Source organism: Colletotrichum fioriniae (genome assembly GCF_027942845.1).
Source record: "Colletotrichum fioriniae strain IMI 355084 chromosome Unknown scaffold_16, whole genome shotgun sequence".
Taxonomy (NCBI): domain Eukaryota; kingdom Fungi; phylum Ascomycota; class Sordariomycetes; order Glomerellales; family Glomerellaceae; genus Colletotrichum; species Colletotrichum fioriniae.
In genome coordinates, this window is record NW_027076852.1 from 556821 (window position 1) to 582973 (window position 26153).

General features: G+C 42.7%; 4 protein-coding genes across 4 annotated transcripts; 3 read left to right on the top strand and 1 right to left on the bottom strand.

Moving 5' to 3' along the window:
* Window positions 1-87: 87 nt before the first annotated feature.
* URA7 (CTP synthase ura7) lies at window positions 88-2742 on the top strand (the record flags this gene model as incomplete). Its single annotated transcript, XM_065759132.1, has 11 exons — window positions 88-162; window positions 360-416; window positions 483-530; window positions 675-702; window positions 822-951; window positions 1008-1112; window positions 1229-1253; window positions 1323-1350; window positions 1401-1537; window positions 1588-2580; window positions 2635-2742. The coding sequence occupies 11 exons, from the start codon at window positions 88-90 to the stop codon at window positions 2740-2742; spliced, it is 1734 nt and encodes a 577-aa protein (XP_065612230.1).
* A 1164-nt stretch (window positions 2743-3906) lies between these two features.
* On the top strand, window positions 3907-5777 carry N0V96_011011 (uncharacterized protein; the record flags this gene model as incomplete). The annotated part of the gene is made up of 4 exons (XM_053195692.1): window positions 3907-4117; window positions 4210-4600; window positions 4696-5079; window positions 5141-5777. 4 exons carry the CDS (start codon window positions 3907-3909, stop codon window positions 5775-5777), a joined length of 1623 nt encoding a protein of 540 aa, XP_053046727.1.
* A 5602-nt stretch (window positions 5778-11379) lies between these two features.
* On the top strand, window positions 11380-12450 carry N0V96_011012 (uncharacterized protein; the record flags this gene model as incomplete). Its single annotated transcript, XM_065759133.1, has 1 exon — window positions 11380-12450. The coding sequence occupies one exon, from the start codon at window positions 11380-11382 to the stop codon at window positions 12448-12450; it is 1071 nt and encodes a 356-aa protein (XP_065612231.1).
* Window positions 12451-16878: 4428 nt separating this feature from the next.
* N0V96_011013 (uncharacterized protein) lies at window positions 16879-17940 on the bottom strand (the record flags this gene model as incomplete). The annotated part of the gene is made up of 1 exon (XM_053195689.1): window positions 16879-17940. The coding sequence occupies one exon, from the start codon at window positions 17938-17940 to the stop codon at window positions 16879-16881; it is 1062 nt and encodes a 353-aa protein (XP_053046724.1).
* Window positions 17941-26153: the final 8213 nt, after the last annotated feature.

A 26153-nucleotide genomic window follows, 5' to 3' on the forward strand; every position in this document is an offset into this window, starting at 1 on the left:
ACCAGACAGCCTCGCCCCTCATCTTGAACGTATACGATACCCTCCTACGAACGATTTTTGTTGTCCTGTCGCAAAAAATCAGCCATCATGCGTTACGTTCTCGTCTCAGGCGGTGTCATCTCTGGAGTGGGCAAGGGCATCATCGCCTCTTCCACGGGTCTGGTGTGTATCCGAACCCCTGTTAAAATTTCCTTATCTGCTGGCTGTGACTTGACACTCTGAGAGCTCTGCCATACCAAGCCATTGAAGAATGGCGGGGTGTTTTCTTCTGGAAATCCCACAGCCATATCATGCATGCATTCAATGCAGTCAGCCTCGAATGATGCATCATTGCTAACCGTTAGGGTTTCCATGAATAGCTTCTCAAGACCTTGGGACTGCGCGTAACTAGCATCAAGATCGATCCGTACCTGTCGGTAAGTGAAACCGCCCCTGAACCCCTCTCTTGACCATGTGTCCCAGTGACTGACGATGACATGCAGGTCGATGCTGGTCTTATGGCTCCTGCCGAGCACGGCGAATGCTTTGTGGTTCGTATTCCTCGAATCCTGGAGTGCCATTCCTGGTCCGGTGAATAGGAACAAGTGTCTCTATCCAAGCCACATCTAAGATGATGGAATTACCGGAGCAGTCTTTAATGATGTGACTCGACGGAAAACGCTGACCATCATCAGTTGCACGATGGCATGGAGGTGGATCTCGGTAGGTGAACCTCTGGACGACATCTGGCCCATGGCTTACTCCCCCCTTTTCTTCCCGGGGGGAAAAGCCATCGCCCTTCACATCAATCGCAAATCTCTGACAACGAGGCTCGCACACAGACCTGGGCAACTACGAGCGCTACCTCAACATCCGTCTGACGGGCGAGCACAACATCACCACCGGCAAGGTGTACAGGCATGTCATTGACAAGGAGCGCCGCGGCGATTACCTTGGAAAGACGGTTCAGGTGTACGTTTGGCCTCCGTAGGTCTACCTACATCTTTCAATCTGCTGACGGATGCCAGCGTGCCTCACGTCACCGATGCGATTCAGGACTGGATCGAGCGTGTTGCCAAGATCCCCACAGACGACTCTGGCGAAGAGCCCGACGTCTGCATTATCGAGCTTGGGTACGTCTAGCTGGTCCCTTTCCAATATACAACGACGTACTTCGCAGGCCGATTTTCGATTCGAGATCACGTCGTCACGGATACCAGTCGGTTTAGATGCTTACATGCTACTGCAGAGGCACAGTCGGTGATATCGAGAGCGTACGTTTTTCCGAAGACGTGCTAGACGAAGAGGACGTTCCTTTTGAAGTATTCTAACACCACATCTAGATGCCCTACGTCGAGGCATTGACTCAATGTTTGTGCTACAAGTTCTCCCGGGCTGGTTCGACTGCTGACTCCTCGTAGTGCGCCACAGAGCCGGAAGCGGCAACTTCATCCAGATCCACGTCTCCTACGTACCCACCATCCACGGCGAGCAGAAGACGAAGCCCACACAGCATGCCGTGAAGACGGTCCGCAGTTATGGCCTGGTTCCTGATATGGTAGGATTGGTTGCTTCTGATGGTTCGTCCTACTGCTAACGAATGCGCAGATCGCCTGCCGCTGCGAGCAGCCCCTTGAGGAGGCTACGGTAAGGAAGATCGCCCTTCTTTGCCAGGTCGACGTTCCTCAGGTCCTCGTCGTTCGCGACATGCCCACCATCTACCAAGTTCCCCTCCTCCTGGAGGAGCAGAACCTCATCCCCTGGCTGCGCAAGGCTGTCAACCTAGACGCCCTGTCCATCTCTCAGTCTCGCATCGCCGAGGGAGCAGCACTATGGAAGACATGGGCTTCTGTCGTCAGCCGCCCATACGACGGTGAGATCAACATCGCCCTTGTCGGCAAGTACGTCAAGTCTCAGGACGCCTATCTGTCCGTTGTCAAGTCTCTTGAGCACTCGGCGATGCACCTGCGCAAGAAACTCAACATCTGCTGGGTTGATGCCGAGCACCTCGAGATCCAGGCCAAGTCCGCGGATCAGGCCCAGTACCACAAGGCTTGGCACGATGTCTGCACCGCCTCCGGTATCATCGTTCCCGGTGGCTTCGGTACCAGAGGTACCGAGGGTATGATGAAGGTTTCTAAGTGGGCGCGTGAGAACGGTACCCCGTTCCTCGGTGTCTGCCTTGGTTTCCAAACCGCCATCATCCAGTACGCCCGCGACTTCCTCAACATTCCGAACGCCACCTCGGAGGAGTTTGACGCCCAGGCCGAGAACAAGGTTGTCATCTACATGCCCGAGATCAGCCGCGACAAGCTCGGCGGTACCATGCGCCTCGGCCTGCGCCCGACCGAATTCCAGCCTGGCAGCGAGTGGTCCAAGCTGCGCGCCTTGTACGGCGAGGCCGACTCGGTGGAGGAGAGACACCGCCACCGTTACGAGGCCAACCCGGCTTACGTCGAGAAGCTCTCCGAGGCCGGCTTGAACTTCATCGGCAAGGACGACACTGGCGAGCGCATGGAGATCTTTGAGCTCCAGAACCACCCCTACTTCGTCGGAACCCAGTTCCACGCAGAGTACCAGTCCAAGGTTCTCAACCCCAGCGTACGTTTGCCCCCCATATCCCCTCCCCTCGTGTAATACTGACAAACAGGACAGAGACCCTACCTCGGCTTTGTTGCCGCCAGCGCGGGATGCCTCGACCGCGTGGTCAAGGAGGAGCTCGCCGCTTCCAAGCAGGCCAACGGCGTTAAGCACGTCGTTTAAGGATCTGTTGTCCTTTTTCGCATTTTTATCTTCCGGCATTTCTGAAAAGATGGGATACACGACAAAGAAGTTTATCTCAAAGTAGACATGACATGGGCAGGGAAGGTATCCGAGAAGGCAGTTGGGATTTTCTTTTTTTTTCACTCAAACCACTAGAGATTATATTGGGCTATCCAGAAATGAACCAACCAAAACAACTCATGAATGAACGCGCGTCTAATTAGATGGGGAACTTATCTTGGGGGCAAGGCGGATGGCATTCTCGGCGGCGCGGGCGTTTTCTTGTTCTAAAAGATGATATACTCTGCATGCCAGAAATTTCTGGGTTACAAATATAGGGGGAATTGCTCTCATTTTCAATCTTGACTGCAGAATGCTGTATCTTTTACAAATGAGCACTGCAACGATGAGCCGCCTGCTTGGTCTTTCTCCATTCACTTCGAACTCTCCCAAGCTGAATGTTTCTGTGCTTTGGGTTCTCCTTGGCGGATACGGATAAGGTAGACTTCAAGTGGTCTACGAAGAGAATACGTTTCACATGAAGCTTGCCAATACATCTGCCGAAGCACGGAAAAGCTGCCAACTGCCAAACATACTCCAACGGATGTATTTCCCGCCAATGAAGGTCTGGCGGTTATGATTATCGAACTGTTCATTCGAAATCCCAGAATGTGAATGCATCTCACACTGGTCAGCTGCGCACATCGACGCATCGGAGCCATGTTACCATTCTTGGTTTGTTGTAGGATTAAGAGTGAGATGCGGCGATTTACAATGCCGCCTTGGCGAAAACGTGGGATTCTCGTACGTCCTGTAGCTGTTGTTGGTCGTCCGGATCGTCACCCCGCAGTGAGAGTGAGGGGTGCATGCGGCGGCATGGGGATGTTCTTGGAGTGAGAGATGAAGCAGGGGGGTGTCATATCACTCCAAGTGTATCGGTTGGACTGCCCGATATCCCCAGATGGTAATTCTTGGGGGCAAGGTCCGGGGAACTGCCTTTGGGCGAGCGGTCGAGTGCTTGACCGTACTCGATGTCGAGCTACTGATATATAAAGTTGACGATGGGGCGTCTTGCCCATGCCCTACCTAGTCTGAGCAGGCACCGCCACAGGGTCGAGCCTCTCAATTACATGAACCGTTTCATTCAGGGTAGACACATCAGCCATGGAGAAGCAGAATGAAGCTACAGAGCAGCGCGTCGAGGCGACGACCTCCGCCCTGGACGACGAGAAGAACAATGGCCTGACCCACCGCCACATCAAAGAAGTCAACGTCCAATCCGTCGCCCTCGCCGATGCCATTGCCAAAGACAAGCCCAACTACAAGTCAAAGTCACAAATGACGCTCTACGCAATGATGTGTCTCTGTGTTCTAAGTACGTCTCTCAAGGCCCCCTCAAAGTCCTCTCTATCCAAAGACATCAGAACCGTGAAAGACTCAACTGACCATCTCCAACTTTTAAAAAAGACGGCATCATGAACGGCTACGACGGCTCTGTAATGTCCGCCATCAACGCAATGGAACCTTTTCAAGCCCGCTTCCAAATCGGCCTCACGGGCGAGCTCAACGGCGCCGTCTTCTCCATCTACACCGTCGGCAGCATCATTGGCAGCCTACTATGCGGATACATCATGGACCGCTGGGGCCGCCGCGCTTGTATGTTCTCCGGCGCGTCCATGATTGTGATCGGCTCCGTGCTGCAGGCGAGCAGCTTCAAGCTGCCGCAGTTTTTTATCGGGCGGTTCATTGTCGGTACGGGGACGCCCATGTGCGGGACGTCGGCGCCCGTGTTCTTGGTGGAGATTGCGTATCCTACGTGGAGGGGGTTGGCTGGGGGGTTGTATAATGTTCTGGGGTGGTAAGTTGGTGCGAATAGTGAGTTTTTTCTCTTTGGTGACTTGAGTGAATGTTTCGTAGTGGGAGCTGACTGTGAGCAGTGGCTGCGTGGACAAGCTACGGCACAAACTTTATCCCCAACGATTGGGCATGGCGCATCCCCTATATCGTCCAGCTCGTCCCGGCCACCATTGTCATCTCGGTCGTCTGGTTCCTACCGGAGAGCCCGCGCTGGCTATGGTCGCAGGGCCATACGGACCTCGCGGCGGCGATCCTGACAAAGTACCACGGCGACGGGAACCTGCGCTCGGCGCTCGTCAAGCTCGAGCTCGACGAGATCCGGACGTCGCTGGAGGCCGAACAGGAGCTAAGGAATAATAACTGGAACTATAAGATACTTGTCAACAACAGGCCGAACCGGTACCGCATGTGGCTCATCATGCTCGTTGCCGTCTTTTCTCAGTTTATCGGGGGATCGGTGATTTCGTACTATTTACCTGCGTGAGTAACACATTTCCAGCACGAAGCAGAATGGTACCTGTCCTAATTGTGAATTTTTCAGCATGGTGCGCGGCGTTGGCATCACGGACTCGAGCCGACAATTGCTTCTGAACGGGATCAACACCGTCATATCCTTCGTCAGCGGCATCTTCGGCTCCTTCTTCGTCGACAAGGTCGGTCGCAGGCAGCTGTTCCTCTGGGGCACCCTGCTCACGGGGCTCGTCTACATCCCCATCAACGTCCTCGCCGCAAAAGCAGAGCATCACCTCGACGAGGGCACCGCAGTCCCCAAGCCGCAGGCCTACGCCTTCATCGCCATGATCTTCTCGTACGGCATCTTTTGGGGCTTCTGCTGGACGCCGCTGCAGGCGCTGTACCCGGCGGAGATTTTGAACAACGAGATTCGCGCAAAAGGGATGGGCGCCAAGGGATTCATCTCTGGTGTTGCGAGCTTTATTAACACGTACGGCACGTCCGTGTCGATTAAGCATATCGGGTGGAAGACGTATACGATTTTTTTGGTGTTGCATTTTGTGCATCTCGGGTTGATGTACGTGTCTTGCGTTGAGACCAAGGAGAGGACGTTGGAGGAGCTGGAGGAGATTTTCAGCGATGCGAAGCCGGTGAAGAGGAGTTTGCAGAAGACTACTGTTGTTGTTGATCGTGGGCTAGGAGTTAAGGTCAAGGACGATGCTTGAGTACCGGGTGTTCTTCATGTACTACTTGAAGATCAGTGCTTTAGCTTGGGATGAAACATTAATAGGCCTATCCATCACGCAGAGCCAAAGGTCGAAGGGCGCGATGACTTTTTGTTGTGGAGCATTGTGACAAGTAAGGTTGGACCGACTAGATGTTCTGATGCTTTTACAGAATTTAAAGCTTGAAAAAGGTTAACAAGGCCGGACGGGCCGAGAGTTGAACATCGGATTCCGAAATAGACCGGAGACTTCACGGCCTAGTCGGGGCCTCTACAGCCCAGAACGCCTCGACCCGCCGCCCGATCTTGGCGAGATTCAGAGATGATTCACTCCTTGTAAGGGATGGCGACGTTGAATGGGGAAGCTCTATCTCAGGCAGCTTCAAGCATCCGCGTATTCATGTCATGTATTTTTGAGTGAACCCTAAGGTTACGGGAAGTATAAGATATCGAGGAGGCTCATACGATAGTTCATCTCCGCTTGATCTAGTGGTTCATGAGGCATCTTAGCGCAGTATCCTACATGTAGTCAAGCGACTCAAGCCTTTTCATCGGGCACCAGGAACCACACACGAGAGACAAGAGAGCCCGCTCGCTTGCAGGACCTCCCGGATCCTGAGCTCGAAACACATTCTTCTCTTCTTCTATGCTCTCTTATTCAAGAGCGACATACCAACACTGTTTAGTTGCCCGCATTACAAAGACTTCGTCCCAAGAGCCGTTTTTATTCCTAGAGGACTGCTAAAGGCGTAGTTCACACGGCGACCCGGAAGACTCTAGGTGCCGAGAGAACTCATTGTGAAGGTAAATTAAGAAACAGATAGCCTCTGAATAAGGCTAAAAGCAATGACTTTCACAAACGATAGCCCTCCGTCAGTTTTGTAGAGCAGCGACCCGCCTCGGCCCATCTGCCCTTGACGACATGGGTCATAGTGACATACAGCTTGCAGGGCGATTTCGAGAGCTGATAGTTTTATGAGCAGGATCTATTCAAGCGCCTTTGCAACTATTAGATAGCATTTCAAACTCGGCGTGGCTGGTGCGCCCGGCCGTAAACTTGAGATGCGTTCTTCATCTTCAAACTATAAAGGAACAGGGCTGAATTGTGGATTTATCTCCTTGGCTGCTCGGTCCCTGTGTGAGGCTGGGTTTCGGAGTTCGGACATGACTCTCGAATATGATGGGACAAGGGCATATATAATCCTCTATATCAGCAGGCAGACCTAAATTGGAAGGCCATGACTTAATTCCGGGCTAGCAGTGTGCTGGAGTCGTCTCAGGCTCTGAGGTTGGTTGTGCCTGGTAATAAAATAAGCTTTTGACTCGTCCCATAGCTTCAGATTTTCCCACGTGGCGCTACGTATAGACTTAGTTCTCAATGGGCAAGATTCGCCGAGATGTAGTTCCCCGAGGCCGATAATTAGGAAAGTGTTATGAGTCGTAGTTGCTCGGTACTCGGTTGCTAAAAGAGGAAAAAAAAGTAGTGGATGTTAAGCTTCGACTTGATGCAGCTACAATTTCGTATTAATCACTGCCGTGTCACGTATGAGGATGACTCGGATAAAGGCATCCCGCAATATAAACGGCCTCCCACAATATGCTGTAAGATGAAGTCTTGTGGAGGACAATTTTATAGTTCACGAACAGTCTGAGCTCCATTCGCTATCCCAGTCATTAAATTCACGAACAAATCAAGAACATGGATAAATTGAAATGATTAGAAGAGACTCTCAGGTATTTAATAAGGAAACCAGTTTCTTCGCTTTCAAACACTTTGCAATACCCATCTCTTGCCGCTTCTCAAATCACGTCCTCTCCAACACCGACCCGCCGTCAACGCTCTTCGAATTAGAGCTTCATCAGCCCCGAAACGAAATGCAATTCTCTTCAATCTTTGTGACGTTGGCGTTGGTCACAGCCGCTACAGCTATCCCCGGAAATGATGGTTGCCGTATGACGGATGGCTACAAGACCACCTGTGTCATGTCGAATAACCGCATGGCCTGCGACTGGCCGGCGGAATGCCCGGTTGGCCAATCGGTCAAGTTCGTTGATAACTCGCCGCAGTGCAAGGGAAGGCAGCGGGTACGCCTTGTACTGGATACTGGAAGTGCTGTCCCCGGTAAACGTCCTGGTTTGATTAGTATTAGGAGAGAGTGAAAGGTAAGTTCCTCAAAGACCAACTTTGCGCATGTATTCTTGAAACACCCAACTAACGATCAGCCTAGCATACCTATATATATATGAGGATTGCGATGTCTGAGGTTCTGTGAATATACAACTTTCTGGCCATCGTTGGGAAAAATTGATGCTGGCCGAGTTTCTAATGCATTAGGCCAATGGGATTTGTTGTCCATAAGCTCTCACAGAGAAAGAGGTTCAGTTCCTGTGAGCCCTCAGTCTGTGTCGTAGTGTTTCGAGTCTACGAAGGCACAAGGGGATGATACTAAATTGTCGTCTAATATGGAATCTGCAAATTTGTTTTCCACCAAGAACGATGTTGATAGCTCTGAAGCTTGATGGCCTAGAGCCAATAGTGAGACTTTAAGCTACGACATTGCTGAAATTTCTTGCTAAGAATGACCCTTCGCAACCTTTCACTTGTTATCACCACCGTTTCCCAGCCGAAACTTCACACCTCAGTGGTTGTGATGGGCACTGGGTCAAGTGTCGTGGAGTTTGAAAGACTTCAGCGAACAAGTAAGGGCTAGCAGTTTTGGCAAAGAGGATTAGCTTCTATGGACTGATATCATGTTGTTATGCCGAATTGCCACCCATACCCAATCCAGCCCTATTTCTCCGAAGCGAGGGGGTGGTATGACGAACGAATCCCCAGTCCAATCAGTTACCCGAGATGCTAACGATAGTAGGGTCCGAGGAATTGAATTCGAGGAAGTGGACATGAGAATCAGCCCATTTGTTTAGGCTGTAGCTGTTGTTGGACTTGTCGGTGAAACTGAAGTTGTAGTTGTCTTCGGACTGGAAAGTCAACCTGTAGGTGTACATGCTCCGCCACGGGGCCTTGCTGAGCTTGCACCAGCCGATTGTAGCCTGGTTTTGGACATAATCGGAAGGTTCCCCTTCGCTTCCGACAGTCCAGTCGACTTGGACATTGAAGGGGGCCCGCTCGCTGCACCTTCTTCCCCATTATGGTCGTCTGAAATATCGTATTCCTCTGCCTTGACACGGTACGTTCCACTATTTTCGTTCAATGGCCGATATTGCCACAAGCGTGTCTTTACTCTTGGTGAGATGAAATTGATCTTAATAATTAAGAAGACAGTACCACTCAATGAGGATGCAGTCGATCGGGTTCTCAAAGCTCGGGGAGGGGGGGTCGGATCCAATAGTAGTCTTCCACACAGTCCGATGCTTGTAAATGGGATGAGCGAGGAAAACAGGGACGCACTTCCACTTGTCAAAAATCGGCTGAGCTTCGGAGCAGATGGAAGTTTTGCACTGTCATAAGATCTGACTTTTTCCAAAGTGAAGAACTCGAGGAGCCAGAATCCTTTCTTGAAGAACCCATCCCCGCTTCGACAGCGCAGCAGATTTGAAGTCTGCATCTCTGATGAAAGCCATACCCTGCAAGCTAGCGTGAGGTTTGGGCTTATTTGATATCCCGATGGGGATATCAACCACTGGAATGCTGACAGCAAGCGGATCACGGGAGAAGAATAGTCCCCCATCATCATCTTCGACGCCCAGTGCTGAGATACAAATAAAGGAGTTCCTATAGACGTTATGCATACCTGAAGCCTCTGCAAGCCAGTCATCTTCAGAATCTTGAAAATGCAGAAGCGGTCGATCCAGAGATACTCAAGCTGAAGCCTCTCCAGCACAATGAAGGCATCGCGAAATGTCTTTGGCAGATTGTTTACGGGCTGCGGAGTTGACAAGGTCGCCAGGTTGACCTGGTTCAATATAAGATTCCTATCCCAGGGCTTGGTTCCCCAGCAATGGCTGAGTGTTGCATACCTGGTTTGCGTCACAATCTCCTGCTTTGTATTAACTAAGCGGAAAGTTCTCCGTTGGTCGACCACCTCCAGTTTTAGGAGCCGGGAAGGTAGTGCTTGTCGATGGGTGTCTGAAATATCTCTCAAAGACTCTGCTGCGAGCTCTTGTTGGACGTTTCCTTCTTTCAACGACACAGGATTGCAGTCGCGGTGATTTCCAGCACAACCCCTGATCCAATTTTCGATAATGCTCCGAGGTACTTCACCTTTTGTGAACTGCCCGATAAAGTCATTGAAAAGCAGAGTTTGAGGCTCCATCAGCCCATAAATCAGCCTTCAATGTGCTGCAATCGGCTTTTTCAAACTTACCATCTACGCAAGATTTCCAGCGGCGCCATCGACAATATCGTGTGCCTTGGCACACTATCATGATGAAAGTGTTAACATGCTCTGCCTTTTCCACTTTGACAAGGAAAGTAGTAAAGTAGTCGAATTTTGGACAAATGGAACCGTCATAATCAGCAGTAACTTCAGTCTGCTAGTAGGCGGTAACGTTTGCGCAAGTATCACAGCCTTCAGACTTTGATTGCAACCATGACATCTTAGTAGGATGATGTGCGAATGCATACTTCTCGATATCAGAGCACGCATCAAATTGTGTCTTTCTGTTATTAAGGGACTTGCCGAAGAGAGGAAAGTCAACTGCTTTCGCTATCTCATCTGGGTCTGGCGTGAGCACAGGAGTCCCCTTCTGGTCGCTGTAGCCGACCCTTTTGACCTTTGAAGGGTTTCGGAAGCCTTCGAGGCCAATCAAACAGACCTGGCATAGCATGGTCTCAATATACTTCACATAGTATCTGATTCAATCAGAAATTCATGTAATATGCCTACTTGCCCGATCTTTGGCTGAAGTGGTAGAAGGACAAATCGTTTCTTAGGCAGTCAAAGCTGCGGCGAGGAGCTCTGCAGAAAATAACGCATCTTCGTGCCGCACAGCTGCAACCAATGAGCACAAAGCTGCACGCGCTGAGAGACCGACTAACTAGCCGTTGATGAACCTATCTTACTACACACTGGATTGATCTTACTCCGTTGCGTCAGTAAAATGCTTGCCTTCGTATACGTTTCAATACGCGCCGCCTCCCTTGATCTCTCAGCTCTACAACTATACTAGCTCTGATGTATCCGAGTCGACTGGCCAGTCGGTGCATCCGGATCTTGGTTCTGCAGCCTGGTACTGACACTGGCCCGATCCAAATCGGACTTCAGGAAGCAAGTATTGACGATCCCCCAACGTTCGAAGCGCTGTCATATGTCTGGGGGGATCCATCACAGCGCCGGCAGATCGACTGCTCGGGACAACCTGTCTCGATTACCCAAAACCTTCACGATGCTCTGCAACACTTTCGGCGTCCAGATAAAGAGCTGTTGATATGGGCAGATGCTCTATGCATCAATCAAGAGGATATGGATGAGAGAGCAGACCAGGTACAACTTATGAGAGAGATTTACTCGCGTGCTGAGAGGGTGGTAGTATGGCTAGGCCTCGACAACGAAGGCCGGGCCCCCCGGGCGATGTCTTTGATCAAGACGATTCATCAAGCTTGCGAAGATCATGCATTAGCCAAGAATATCGACCTCTTGAGTATGGCTCACTTTACGCCGGCGACACAAGCGCTGGAAGGACTCGCAGGGGTCTCTATCGAGGATATTGTCGCGGTTGGCGCGCGTTTGGGCAATCCAAAGTCGAAGGCAGAAGACTGGGAAGCGCTGGGGTGGCTGCTATCTCGACCTTGGTTCACGCGAGTTTGGTGCGTGCAAGAAATCGTTCTAGCCCGTTCTTCAAGAGTCTGCGTCGGCTCTGAATCCTTAGATTGGGTCAAGCTGGGAGTTACGGCTGCCTGGTTAAGCGAGCAGCATCTTGTGAACGACTACGATGTGCCGGCGGAGATCGAAGGTATGCCATTTGACAACGCGCATGCCATGTTCAACACAAGCGACGTGCCAGAGTCTACTTTCTTGGAAATTCTCATTGCTTTTCGGGATCACCAAGCCACCAATTTGAGGGACAAGGTCTATGGGCTGTTGGGACTCATGCGCGCAGAGGACCTCGAGTTTTTCCCTCCTGTAGACTACCGAAAAAGTGTGGCGGAGGTTTACGCCGATGTTGTCATTACTGCTGTCAAAGGCAGTAACTCGTTGGCTTCTCTGTGTTATGTCCAACACGGAATCGAGTACAACCAGACCGATGTTCCTTCCTGGGTACCAAGATGGGATGTGAGCGGCGACGTTTCAACCATTCTCGATAGTCGATCCCTGACAGCCTGGAATGAAGGCGACAAGCATGGTCTTCCAGACCTGACAAACTTCGCTCCATCATCGGAAGGCAAGCTATTCTTGTCTGGTGTCAGGTTCGACACCATTACTTGGATAACTCGCGCTCTGGACGTTCAAGACTTCAAGGAGATATCCACGGGGTCTGTAGCGTCACCTCATCCAATGCTAGATCTATGGAACCGTGCGTCTTCAAACATGTCGTATCCAGGATCTCAATTCAAAGATTCGCTCATGGCCGTGTTGATGGTGGCACTCACTCTGACTGCTGGAGTTACTGATGGGTACGAGCGCGTCGAAGAGCTCGAATCATCTGACGACCGTGAACAGTTTCACGCAGACTACCTCACATACATACACAACTTACTTGAGATTTCTGGCTAGAGTCTCCTACTTTCGAGCCTCTTAACATCGCGTTGAGTGACGGGAACGCCTCACGATTCAGAGTCGCAGCGTCCCGCGCTTGCGACCAGCGACGTGTATTTGAGACAGTAGAGGGGTTCTATGGACTAGGGCCAGCCTGCGCAAGAGAAGGAGATGTAGTTGTGATGTTGTACGGTGGTCCGATTCCGTTCGTTCTTAGAGAAGTTGACAACGGATGGTGGCTACTGGGCGACTGTTTCATCGACCCGCTCATGCCCGAGGCTGCTGACGACACGATTAGAGCAAGGTTTGGTGAGGGGGAAGCCTTTATGCTTGTCTAAACACGACCCGAATTGAGTGCAGCATTATGTCAGTACATCGTAGTTCAAAAATCTCAAAATATTCATTTCGGTTCCCAATATCCTGAACCCCGTCTATTCAGTGAGTTCCCCTCAATCGAGAACTACCGAGGTGGATCTCGCTTTGCTGTGCCCCCGGGCTGCGTAGCTTGCCCCAACGAGTTATACACAAGTGATTACATCATTTTTTTGGTATGAAGGGCTCTATTTGAAGAAACTTGTTGGTCGCCACGATCTTGAACTGCGCATATTGGCCGATGCCGCGACCTTTTATTCCCGGGCCGGGGCAGAAGGATCTTTGGAAAGCGGAGTTACTCACATAAAGTCGGGGAAGTCCCAACGAACCCCTCAATAACGCCTTTAAATGATCTTTCTTCATGAAGAAAGAACCAACTTCGGACATTATTCGATTGACAAGAAGCAAACATAACTTTCCAAAATGCACTCCATGTCAGAGCCCCCAGAGATCGTCACCCCGCAGGACCAGACGGGTTCCACTGTGTACCAAGAAAGCTGGAGTTTTCTTGACGATGTGAAGGTTAGTCATCGCTTCATACTGGTCATCTGGGCCAGTAAGTGAATAGTTTGGACTTTCCTGACCAACATTTCAGCGACGCTTCGAGACAACTCAGCCGGAGGTTTATGCGGCCTTCATCCAGGCACTGAGTAGGTTCTATACTGCCACACAGAACCCAACAGGAAACTCTGAGGCGGTGCTCTTTGAGACCCACGAGACAGTGAAGGCATTGCTGCAAGGGCATGAAGACTTATTAGAAAGATTCGAAAGCAGTCTTCCCCAAGATTATCTTCATCGGAGGCATGAAGCAGCGGCGACGAGGCAAAGCTAGTACCCTGCAAAGAAAATCTTCTACTTTATACATGAAGTTTCTCATCCCACATCAAGCCACATTGAAGGAGCGTCATATGACAAGATAAACTCGGCTCATCTGTGCTTGCATCAGTCCGGGTCAGCGGAAACACTCGTCGGTACACAAGCATCTTGGTGTTCTGAGCTTATCCGGTCCATGAAGCATCCAGGTCCTTTTCCGTGCAGGATCCCTTGTTCGTGCAACGCTCGTTTCCCATCCCGATACCCCAAATATGACGCGCCGAAATTCTCCCTGGAAGCTTTTCCCAACTTGCGGAGATCCTCGCCACTCCCACGTTCAAAATCACTCAACCAACCGTAACTCGCCAATGCCGCTTGCCCCACAGCTCCCAGATGCTCTTGGCGCATTTCCCCTCTTTCTGAATGATCCTAGAGTCTTGGTCCTAACGCCGGGTTGTCAGACAATGCTGGCGGCTGTGTCTCCCTTTCTCCATGATGGGCCTAGGAAGATCCCCAAGAACCACGGTTCTTCTCGCTCATCAGCAACAGTCTTTGCATTTCACGTACGGGGTTTTATAACGCCATCCAACTACAAGCCATGTTGTCAACCCCAGACTTTTGCAACTCCAACCTGGGATTGCGGGGTGACTCGATCATGTGGGGATGAAGACCCGAGGTTTCCTGATATTGACATGACTTGAGAAGCTGCCCACTGTATATATCAGCTAGAATACCTATATCTCTCCAATTGCCGAGACATTTCGATGTGATGAATCGGATGCAATGGCACGCCGGTCCTTTGAAAATATCCTATACTTTGTGTTTGCCGTGTCTTTATATAGATCAGCCAGCGACCCTCACGGTTCCGAAGCCGACCGCCCCAAGTGACCGCTGTGCAACCCTTAGCATTGCCCCTCATATTTACTTTTCAAGATTTGCTCGGTCGCAATGGCATCGAATGGTGAATTTGAGGTGCGCCATCTGCGTAAGGCAGCTGAAAATGAGGTTGAAGAGAAGCTTGGACAGTCGGCTATTTACGAAGCCAAGCAAGCTTCAGACGATGAACATGCGCAAACCCTTCGGCAGGCACTCAGAGAGAACCGCAAGGCGGTATTATGGTCTGTTATGATCTCAATGTCCATTGTGATGGAAGGGTGAGCAATTTCGGTTTCGAGACTTTGATACTCCCGAGGCACATGTTTGACATTGATTTCTTCCAGATACGATGTCATCCTAATCAACAACTTCTTTGCCTATCCAGAGTTTCAAAAGAAGTATGGCAGTTGGTATGGCGAGGAAATTGGCTATCAGGTCTCTGGACCGTGGCAGACAGGTCTGACGATGGCTTCCACGGTGGGTGCCATCTTTGGTCAGTGTTTCCGATCTCTTGACCAAAACAAGCTAGTAACTGACACCAAACAGGCGGGTTACTGAATGGATACTTCGCGTCCAAATATGGCTATCGATGGGTGATGATCGGCGCCATGTTCTTCTTGAACTGCTTCATCTTTGTCGTTTTCTTTGCGCACTCTGCCGCCATGCTTCTGGTTGGGCAAATTCTTTGCGGCCTTTCCTGGGGCGTTTTTGCAACGCTAAGTCCAGCTTATGGTAAGTCTCATCACTGATGTTTGATATCTTATACGCTGCTGACTGGTCTTGCCATAGCTTCTGAAGTCTGTCCAACGAACCTTCGCGGTTACATGACTACATACGTGCGTTGTCTCTAAGGGCTACCATGAAGTGCTGCGACTAATTCGGTCTAGGTAAATCTTTGCTGGGCAACTGGTCAACTCATGGCTGCTGGTGTACTCCGCGGGTGTCTCAGCATTGAGGGCGAGATGGCCTACCGGATTCCTTTCGCAATCCAATGGGTGAGTTCGCCCCAAGAGTCTATCTACAATTTATCGAGTCGCATAACCTAATAGAAACCTTGCTACAAGCTCTGGCCTGTTCCTCTGATGGTTGTTTCGTATCTGGCACCCGAGAGTCCGTGGTATCTAGTCCGGAAAGACCGCCTCGAAGACGCTAGACGGTCCATCGAGCGACTCAGCGGCGACAAGACTCAAGAGCAAATTAATGCTCAGCTAGCAATGATGGTTCACACAACTAAGGTCGAATCGGGAGTGACAAGCGGCGTGACGTACCTTGATTGCTTCAGGGGCATTGATCGTCGACGCACTGAGATATGCTGTGTTGCGTTTGCAGGTCAAGTCATGTCTGGCAGCAGCTTCGCTTACACCCCGACATACTTCTTCACTACCGCGGGAATGAAAACGGCGAATGCATTCGAACTGAGTCTGGGGGCAAAGGGAATGGCCTTCCTTGGGACCGTTTTGTAAGAATCTTGAGGTTGAAAAACCTGACAAGTAAGGTCAGGCTGACTCTGAATGTTTAGATCATGGTGGCTCATCACTCATTGGGGGCGACGTGCGATATATGTTACTGGGATTGGAGCTCTCACTGTCATCCTGTTTATCATAGGCATTCTTGACGTGTCCGCTGGCGAGAAGGGTCTATGGCCATCTGGCGGTCTTTGTGTCTTCTGGCTTTTTATCTACGTGAGTGAGACCTCCTGATACATCAGAAAAACCGAAGTCAAAGGGGGCGAAGCTGATGATTACAGTCTCTCACCATTGGGCCTATTACTGTACGTCACTGAGACGCAAATAACCAAGTCTCCCCGTTTCCTCTGTCACCCTGGCACACAGGGAGAGCGTTCCTAATAAATGCAACAGTATAGCGTCATCAGCGAAACGTCTTCGGTTCGTCTTCGCCCATTGACAGTTGTGCTATCGCGAAATGCCTACCAGCTTGTCAATATTGTGTCGCAAGTCCTGCAGACTTATATGATGTGAGTACCGCATCACTAAAGCTGACAACAATTGCGAAAGCAAATGCTTATCACCGGTGTAAAGGAACCCTACGGAGTGGAATCTGAGAGGCAAGGCCGGCTTCTTCTGGGCGGGTACCGCAGGGATCACCTTCATTTGGTCATATTTCCGCCTACCTGAGTGTAAAGGCCGTACGTACGAGGAGTTGGACATGCTCTTTGCAAGAGGGATCCCGGCTAGAGACTTTTCAAAAGCTCACGTGGATGCTTACGAGGAGGCTTCGGATCATATTGAAGATGCAACATCACGGAAACAGGACCTTTAAACAACGCGCTTTGCTATGATAACTCGAGATAGCCCACCCAACGCTGCTAATGCCGCAAAAGAGGCCGCCCAATCAACTCAAGAATATTCATGATTTCCCTAGAACTTACAAAGGCTTCTGGCCGGTGACGACAATGAAGTCGAAGATGGGGTGAACGTCTCTCTTTCGTACCGCCGCTCGAACCCCAGCGTTGAGGACAGTCACCTCCTCCAGAGACCATCCCAAAACGTCCTTGAATAGCGCGGCAGTGAATGCCTCCACTCCTTCCAGAAAATTAACTCCCATAAGCGTGCCGACCTCCTTCAATCTGGCGTCTCTAGGCCAGCTGCCAATGGGCAGCTTGAATCTTTGCTCGCCCACCTTCTGGAAACCAGCCTCTTCGGTCCAGCGCTTAAAAGATGGTGCCGGGTCCATTGTTCTCCCAATCTTCTCACAGGCCTCCATGAGTCCGTCCATCATTTGGACCATAGCGTTGTCAGGCTTGAGTGAGCCATCTTCGGAGTACAGAGTGTTTGCAGATTCTTGGAACTCGACCCAGCCGCCGGGTTTCAGGTTCTTGTAGATCTGGTTCACCAGCCGAGGCCAGTCTTTGATGGAACCTGCCATGTAACGGCAGTGGATGTAGTCGTACTGCTCGGGCTCCGCCCAGTCTAGCTCAACGTCGTCGATGATGAACTTAACGTTCGGCGGCACCCATTGTGGCTGGATGGGACTGAGGTCGTTCCCAACAATCACTTCGGCCTCGGGGTGCTCGTCTCCAAATTGAATCGGCCAGATACCCGTGCCGGTGCCGATATCGAGAACCTTCAAGCCCTCTGTTTTGATGGGCGCAAGGTACAGGCGATCGTTCATCAACCTGAAGAAGACATGATGGATCATATCGAGCCGGTCCTGTTCCTCCTCGTCGTTGGGGAAATTGTAGGAGCCGGATTGATAGCCATGGTATCGGCGACCGTGCTTCCATTCGTACGTTGACGTGACTGACTTGAGCGAGGTGCTGGCGCGAGAAGCCTCATCATCGCCCCAAGACGAGTCATTTTCCTCCCGATCGACTTCTACCTCCACTTCGGGAGCGGGCCGCTCGGGCTCGGGCTCGGGCTCAGCCCCGGCTCCAATTTGGGGGCTAGCCGGTGTCGAAGCAGCAGGAGTTGGAGTTGGTTCTGCCATTTTCCTTTCGTCAGAGGTGATGGGAGCCCAAAGGACTCGATCAATTGAGCAAGAGGCTTTGACTAAGGACCAGGAGCATAAGGTGATCCGGGTACTCGGTAACGCCTCGTGGAGAAATGGAGGGAGATCAGAAGAAAAAGAAGAAAGCAACGCTGTTCTTCAACGGTCAGTCTGAGTCTAGAACCCGCTGCGGGGCGCCATGGAATATGGTGTGGCACCTGACGGGGGCATCACGGACCTGTAAGGTGAAGACTCGCGACTTCGGTCGTAATCTTGATGGAGCGCATAAAGCGGATCATCCGGTTTCCTGACTCTGAGAGGTCGATTGACCGCTAATTTGCTGTGCTAAGTTCAGACTAGAGTCGCTGACGACAAGGATACTCGTGGTGTAACGTCCCATCAACAGCTGGTCGTTGATAGCATTCGGTAATTGATCTGCAAAGTTGGGATGCCACGGGAATTTCAATGTGTCCGTCAAGCATCTTTTGGTGATTTTCAGGAAATTTTAGCCACTCCAGCGCGACGTTTCAACTACTAGGCCATCAAGTAGAAGATTAGATGTATATCCTGCCGCTCAACATCCTATCAACATTACCTTCTTTCTCCGAGTTGTATCAAGTAGGACTATCATTGCTCTCCTTGGTTGATCTCTCAGCACATTCTGGTTGTCATACACATTCGAGGGCGAGGAGCTTCTTGTTGATGATGCGAAAGAGATTAAGTTCAGGTTTCCAGCACGTTATCTGAAAGTAAAATAAAAGTGTCAGTCCTTGGATGGTTATTGATTCATACTGGATGAGCCTGCAGGAGACCACAAAGAGATAGAGGATCAGAACTGTGATGCAGATTAAGGGCTAAGTAACACAACTTCTAGTCGAGTTTTCCAAACAAATCAGAAGTTGCAATATGAGTTGACGACCAAACAAAGTGAGCATTATCAGCATGCGGACGATTCAAGTCGAGCATTCATGTGTGTTTATGGACTTTAGCAGCTTCGTGCCTATATCCCTTTTCGGCGCACTAGAAATTGTGCTCAAATTGTTATGAATCAAGTGACTTCAGTTAAACTCCGATGCCTTAAAAGTATTGGAAACACCACTCTCCTGACACTGGCACTACAATTCAATCGGGGGAAGGCCTGCGCCTTACGTCACAAGACTCAATCACTAATGCATGATACATGGATACATGAGATTTGCCACACTGCTGAGTATGCAGATATGGAGTCACCATAGAAAAGGGCCGTTCGTAACCAAATTGCTTGGCTCTCCAAGAACAAGCTGAAAGTGTCCTCAAGATTTAACTGACGCGTTCAATGTGTTGTATTTTCACACAATACGAATCAGGCCGCAGACAACTACTGCGTGAGACAGCCGTGGAATAGCAAGTCTAACCTAATGATTCAGCCAGCCGCGCATGGGTTCCTCAAAATGCAGCTAACGCGTGAATTGGCTGATACTATTGAGTGAGCACTAGCCACATGCACGTATGTCTCAGAAACCACAATTTGCTGAAAGGAACAAGTTGTAAGAAAAGTGGGATACCGGCATATCGCAAACTCTCCAATAAGGAGGCAAAGCCACAATGTGATGGATCCGAAAACAGAAGCGCCGAAATGATGGTCTGGGCCTCCGGCGACAATTGCAATTATCATCAAGATCCGGCGAAATGCATGGTCGAAGTCCAAGACCTTCAGCTCGTTCTAGAAAAGTTTGAGTGTTGTCGCAGTTCGAGATTCCGCCTTTCACACTGGTTTTAAGAGACACCGATTCTCTGCATTATGACCGTTGATGGCTTCCTGTAACTGTTCCTCTTTACTTCCTTTATTTCAGCCATCTACTACCCTACTAGCTTAATCTGAGCAACAATGCGTTTATCTGTACCATCCTCGATAGCCCCGGCATGGCATTATTCCAGATCCTTGCTGGTGCTGGCATACTTTGTGTATCCGGCCATTAGCCAACTTGTGGCCAGCACCAGCTTGGTGACTCCTTTCTTTCCACTCCTGCAGAATGAAAATACTACGGAACTCTTCCCCATGCCTGTTTGCGCTGGAACCTTTAAGTTAGAAGAAGCTACTATCGACCAAATGCAGAAGGCTATGAAGGATGGCATTCTGACGTCTCAACAGCTGGTCATGTGCTAAGTCAAAGCACCCACTTATAGGCCCCCCTTTTAGGCCCCCCAAAATCCCGCCTAGCTACCGCATTAAAATCCTACCCTTAATATATAAACTACCATAATAATTATAAAAATCGTCTAAATATATTTCTTTTCTATATAATTATTAATTAATATATAATAATCTCTGTATATTAAAAATAAGCTTTAATAAGCTCTTAATATTATTAAAAAATAGTTTTTTTTATTAAAAAAAGCTTTAATTAAGTTCGGAGTTCTTAGGGTAATATTTTTAAAATTTAAAAAAAAGTTACTAAATAAGAGCGAGGGTATTTATGAAATTTTAAAAACTTCTTTTATAATAAAAAAGATTAGTTAATATAATAAGTTTAAATTTAATATTATTTAGGTATTATATTAACTTATAAATAAATTAAAAAAATTTACTAAATAAGTTTTAAAATTTTAAAAAAAATAATAAACTATTTAATAAGAAATAAATCAACATTTTTATTAAAAAAGAATCTATTAATAAAGGTTTAGAGAAGTTATTTAATTAATTCGTAACGTATTAATAAAATTATTATTAATATAATTAAATTATAATTTAAATTACTTAATATATTAAAGATTAAAGATATTTAATAAATTAATAAGTATAATATAAATAAAATTAGTATTATAAAAGGTAAAAAAACTAATAGTTTAGTTTTAAATATAATAAAAACTATAGTAATATAAAAAAAAGAGCCTAATTTACGTACTTAGGTATTAATTATTAAGTATATTTTTATTAATAATAAAGCTATTTAATTACTAATTATATATAAAAAATAATTAGTTTAATAATAATAGTTTTTATTAAAACTTAACTTATATATTAATTAAGAGTTTATAATAATAAATAATAACTAGATAACTAATAATACTACCCTTTAGTAATTAAAAAATAATATTCTTATTATAAACTAAGATCCCCCTTATTAAGGGGCTTAATAAGCTAAACTAGTATTACGACTTAATATATATAACTAAGACTAGGGCCGGCCCCGTAGGCTTATAGCAGCTACGGTATACTATATATATATAAGGCTAAGGAATATAAGAGTTATCTTACGGAACGAAAGAACTATAAAACAAGTTATATATAAATAAAAAAAAGTAATTAAGTAATAAGGTAATTACTATAATTACCCTAAGTAAGCAATTACTAATATTTACCCTTAATTATTAATAAATAAAATAAAAATATTATAAAAGATATATTTAGGAACAAAACTTATATATAATATAGCTTCGAACTAGGCTTAAAAAATAGAAATTTTATAGCTTTTTTAGTAATTAACTTAATATTAAATTTTATAATTGCTTTTAGCTATTTTTATTAAGAACCCCTTTTAATAAAACTATGATTAATTACTAAAACTTTATTTATTCTATAATTTATAAATATAGTTTTAGGGAAACTATTTATAATTATAATACTATTTATTTAATATTCGTAGCCTTAATTTTTTATTAATATACTTATTATAACTAGCTAGTTATAATATTTTAATTACTTTTATTTAGTAAGTTTATTTTATAAAAAACTAGTTAAATAGTACGAATATATTAATTATTAATAATAATAGTACTAAGTAGCTTATTAAGGTAGCTACGTTTATTATTTAATAATTATATAATATAATACTTAAATTTAAAAATAAAAACGAGTAGTTTTATACTTAGCTTATAATACCCCCGACCTCTTTTAGTACTTAGAGCTAAGTACTCTAAACTAGAACTTTATAATAAGTTCCCAGATATACTCTAAGGATTTTTTATTTAAACTAGGGCTTATTTATACTATTACAAAAACCTCTTTTATTATTAAAATAAATAAAGTTTATTACGTAGCCTCTTTTTTAAAAAAGGACGCTCTCGTTTAGTTTAAATTTTTAATAAGAGACTATTTTAAAAATAACCACTATATATAAAACGAAAATATTAAAAAAATTTTTTATAAACTATACTAAATTTAAAAAAAAGAATTAAAGAAACTTTTAATAATCTTAATAAAGAACGAATTATTAAATAAAAACTTATAAACTTTAAATAGAAAGGGTCTATTAATAAGTACGCTTTAGAATTCTAATAAATTACTTTTAAACTCGACTAGGGTAACAAAGTATTTATAATATTATTTTATTATAGTTTAAAAAAAGAAGTTAAAAAATAAACTTTTATATAAAAAAACGACCTAATAAACTTTATAAGTATATAAATATAATAATTAAAATTAATAACTAACTTTATAAACGATACTTTAAGTATAAGGGTTAGAACGCATAGAATAACTAACTTAAACTTAATACTAAAAAAAATATCGACTTTTAATAACTATTATTAGTTATTATAATAGACTCATAAATCTTAATATCGCTAAAAAAAAATAACCCCGCTAGAAAAAAAGATTTTAAATATTATAATTATAATAAGCTAAGATATATAGCTAGAGATTATTAATAACCTAAGCGTATTTAATACTAGCCTATTTTAAAAAAAACGAGTTAATATTATAAATAAGGAAGTTTTTTATAAATAACTTTTTAAATAGTTTATTATAATAATAACTATTTTATTTATTAAAATAATAAAGGAATAAACCGGTTAATATTTAAAAAAACTTAAAAATAGTAAATAATTAAAATATAATACTACTTTACTACTTATTAAAATATTAGCCATTATAATTAAAAAAGAAGTTATTCCTATATATTAACTAAATACCTTCGAAAATAATAATTTTAAATATATTATTATACTTTCCTAAATTTATAAGAATATAGAAAAAAAAGGCTAAAACGGACTTTATTATAAAGGATACCCTTTATTTTTTTAAAAAAAGAATTATATAAAGACTCTAAGTAAATATAAAAGAGTAACTTTTTAAGTTTGAAAAAAGAGGCCCCGATATAAAAAAAATCCTAATTAAGTCTATTTATATAATAAGATAAGAAGATAGTAATAAAAAATTTATTTATAAAGTTAAAAAAATAACTTAAGGACTTATTATATAAAAAATAAAATTAAAATAATTAAGAGACTAGATTTTAATTTTTAAAAAAGTTAAAAAAAAGATTAATTTCTTATTTAATAAAGAACTTTATACGGGCTCTAGTAATTTTATTTTTTAATAAAGAATTATTATATAACTTAGATAAACTTTATAATATTATTTAACAACGTATTTAAATAGAAATTAGTTACGGATCTTATTTTAATATTAATAATACTAGTTTTAAAGAGGATTTTAATAAGAATTAATATAAGAATATTAACTTATTTAATAATAAATAAATACTATAGTTTTATAAAATAATAGAACTTAAAAAGGTTTTTATAATACCCTAAGTAAAAAGAGATAGTTTTTTATTTAATACTAAGGATATATTTTATAAAGAATTATTTTAAGTAAAATGCTTAAATAATAAGTACTTTTAGTACTTTTTATTTAAAAAAAATAGCTATTTTTACTTATAAAAATATAATAACTAACTTATTAAGGATATTTATATTAATAATTAGTTACTAAACTAGATAATTATATATTTTAATAGGATTTATAAAATAATATTTAGACTAAGTTTAGACTTCCCTATATAATATTAGAATAATAATAATATAATATAAACTAACTATAAATACGATTAATATTAGATTTACTATATTTTTAAAGCACGAGCTTAGAGAAAATAATAAAAAATAAATAAAATAAAAAAAACGATTAAAAAATAGAATATTAAAAAAAACTAAAAAAGCTAATTACAAAAGAATAATAAAAAGCGAATATTAAAAATAAGTTCTTATACGTAACTAAATAATAATATAATATATACTTACTAGTTAAACTTAATATATATAAATAATAACTATACATTATAATTAATAGTAGTATATAAAAAAACTTTATATTACTAAGAGTAGTAAATAAACTTAACTTATTATAAATATAAAAAGATAACTTATATTAATTATAAATAGTAGAAAGAGAAAGAGTTGATTACGATAATAAATATATTAATCGAGAGATTATATACCTCTTAATATATATTAATAATTATTTAAGATAATTATAATACGATATTATAGAAATAGGAAATATCGATATTATTTTAAGAATCTCGTAGTTATAAAAGTATAACTTATAGATAAATTAAACTATTAACTAGGTTTAATAAGTAAATTTAGTTACTAAACGACTTAAAAAAAAGGGTTTAAACGAATTTTTTTATAATTTTTTTTAAAAAAAAATATAATATATAATTTTTTACTAGGATAATAAAAAGCTTTAAGAAGTTCGTATTTAATATAAATAATTAGGGATTAGAACGACTTTAGATTATATTTAAAAAAGTATTAAAAATATATAAGACTATTTATAGAACCTAAAGAAATAGGATTACTAAAGTATAGTAGTTAGGATATAGAAATCGAACTTAAAGAAGGAATATAACTTAAGTTCTTCTTTATATACCTTATAAACTAAAAAAGAATAAAACTATTTTAATAAATATATTAATAAAAAAACTCGAGAAAGAATATATCCGACCCTTAAAATCCCTTGCGAGATTACCCCTATTTTTTTATATTACTAAAACCTATTATTAACTATAAAAAACTTAATAAAATTATAAAAAAGAATTATTATTCTTTATTACTTATTACTAAACTTAGAGATTTATTTTATAGAGCTAATTAGTTTATTATAATAAACCTTAAGAAAATATTTAATTAAATCTAAATTAAAAAAGGAAATGAGTAAAAAATAGTATTTCGAACTCGTAAAGGACTTTTTAAATATCTCGTTATGCCCTTTAGACTTATTAATACTCCGGTAATTTTTTTTAAATAATAATTAACTATATACTCTAAGAGTTTATTAATATTTTTTATTATTATTTATATTAACGATATTCTTATTTTCTTTTTCCGACCTTAAAATATATAAAAAAGTATATTTATATAATATTTTTAAAAATTTTAAAATATTAAATTATATACCGAACTCTCTAAGTACGAATTCTATATTTAAAAAGTAGACTTTTTTAAATATATTATTATATTAAGATAAATTTATATATAAATATTTAAAATAAAAGTAGTTAAGGACTAGCTTATACTATAGAATGTTAAAAACGTATAAAGATTCTTAAGATTTGTTAATTTTTATTAATAATTCTTTAAAGACTATATTAATATTATTAGACTTTTTAATAACTTAATATAAAAAGATAACCTATTTATTTAAGATTTTAAATATAAAGAAGTATTTATTAAAATTAAAAAATATAGTCGTTTTTAAACTAGTTATTATAATTCTAAACCCCTAGAAACCCTTTAAAATCAAAACTAATATTTTTAAACTTTACTATAAGAGTAGTTTTAGGATAATAAAATAAGTAAGAGAAACTTTATTTATATTATTTTTTATTCTAAAATATTCTATAAAAATAGAATTAAATTAGTAAATTTATAATAAGGAATTAATAGTTATTATTAAAGTATTTTGAGAATAGAAATTATAATTATTTAGAACTAAATATGAAATTATAGTTTATATAGACTATAAGAACTTTATAAACTTTATAATAAATAAAAAATCTAAATAAATAATAAGTTAAATAGAGCGAGTTTCTATTTAAATATAATTTCTAAATTATTTATTAAAAAGGTTTAGAAAATAGTAGAGTAAACGCTCTTAATAAAAGACTTAATTACGAAGTTATAGTTCTTAAAGAAACGTAAATTATTTTTAAAGAAGAAAAGGACGGTAGCTTTATATTAATTATAAAGCTTTTTATAATAATTAGAAAGATTAATACTAGCCCGATTAGAAAAATAATCTCTAAGCTTATTATAAAAATTTATAATATACTCGTATATAGTTATTAAAGAGTTATTAAAATATAAAAAACGGATTTGCTAGTATTATAATAAACTTATTATACGTACTAAAATTATTAATATAATTAAAAACTACGTAATTTATAAAAAAAATAAGAATAGCTTATATAAATTTTATAGCGAGCTATAATTATTATAACTAT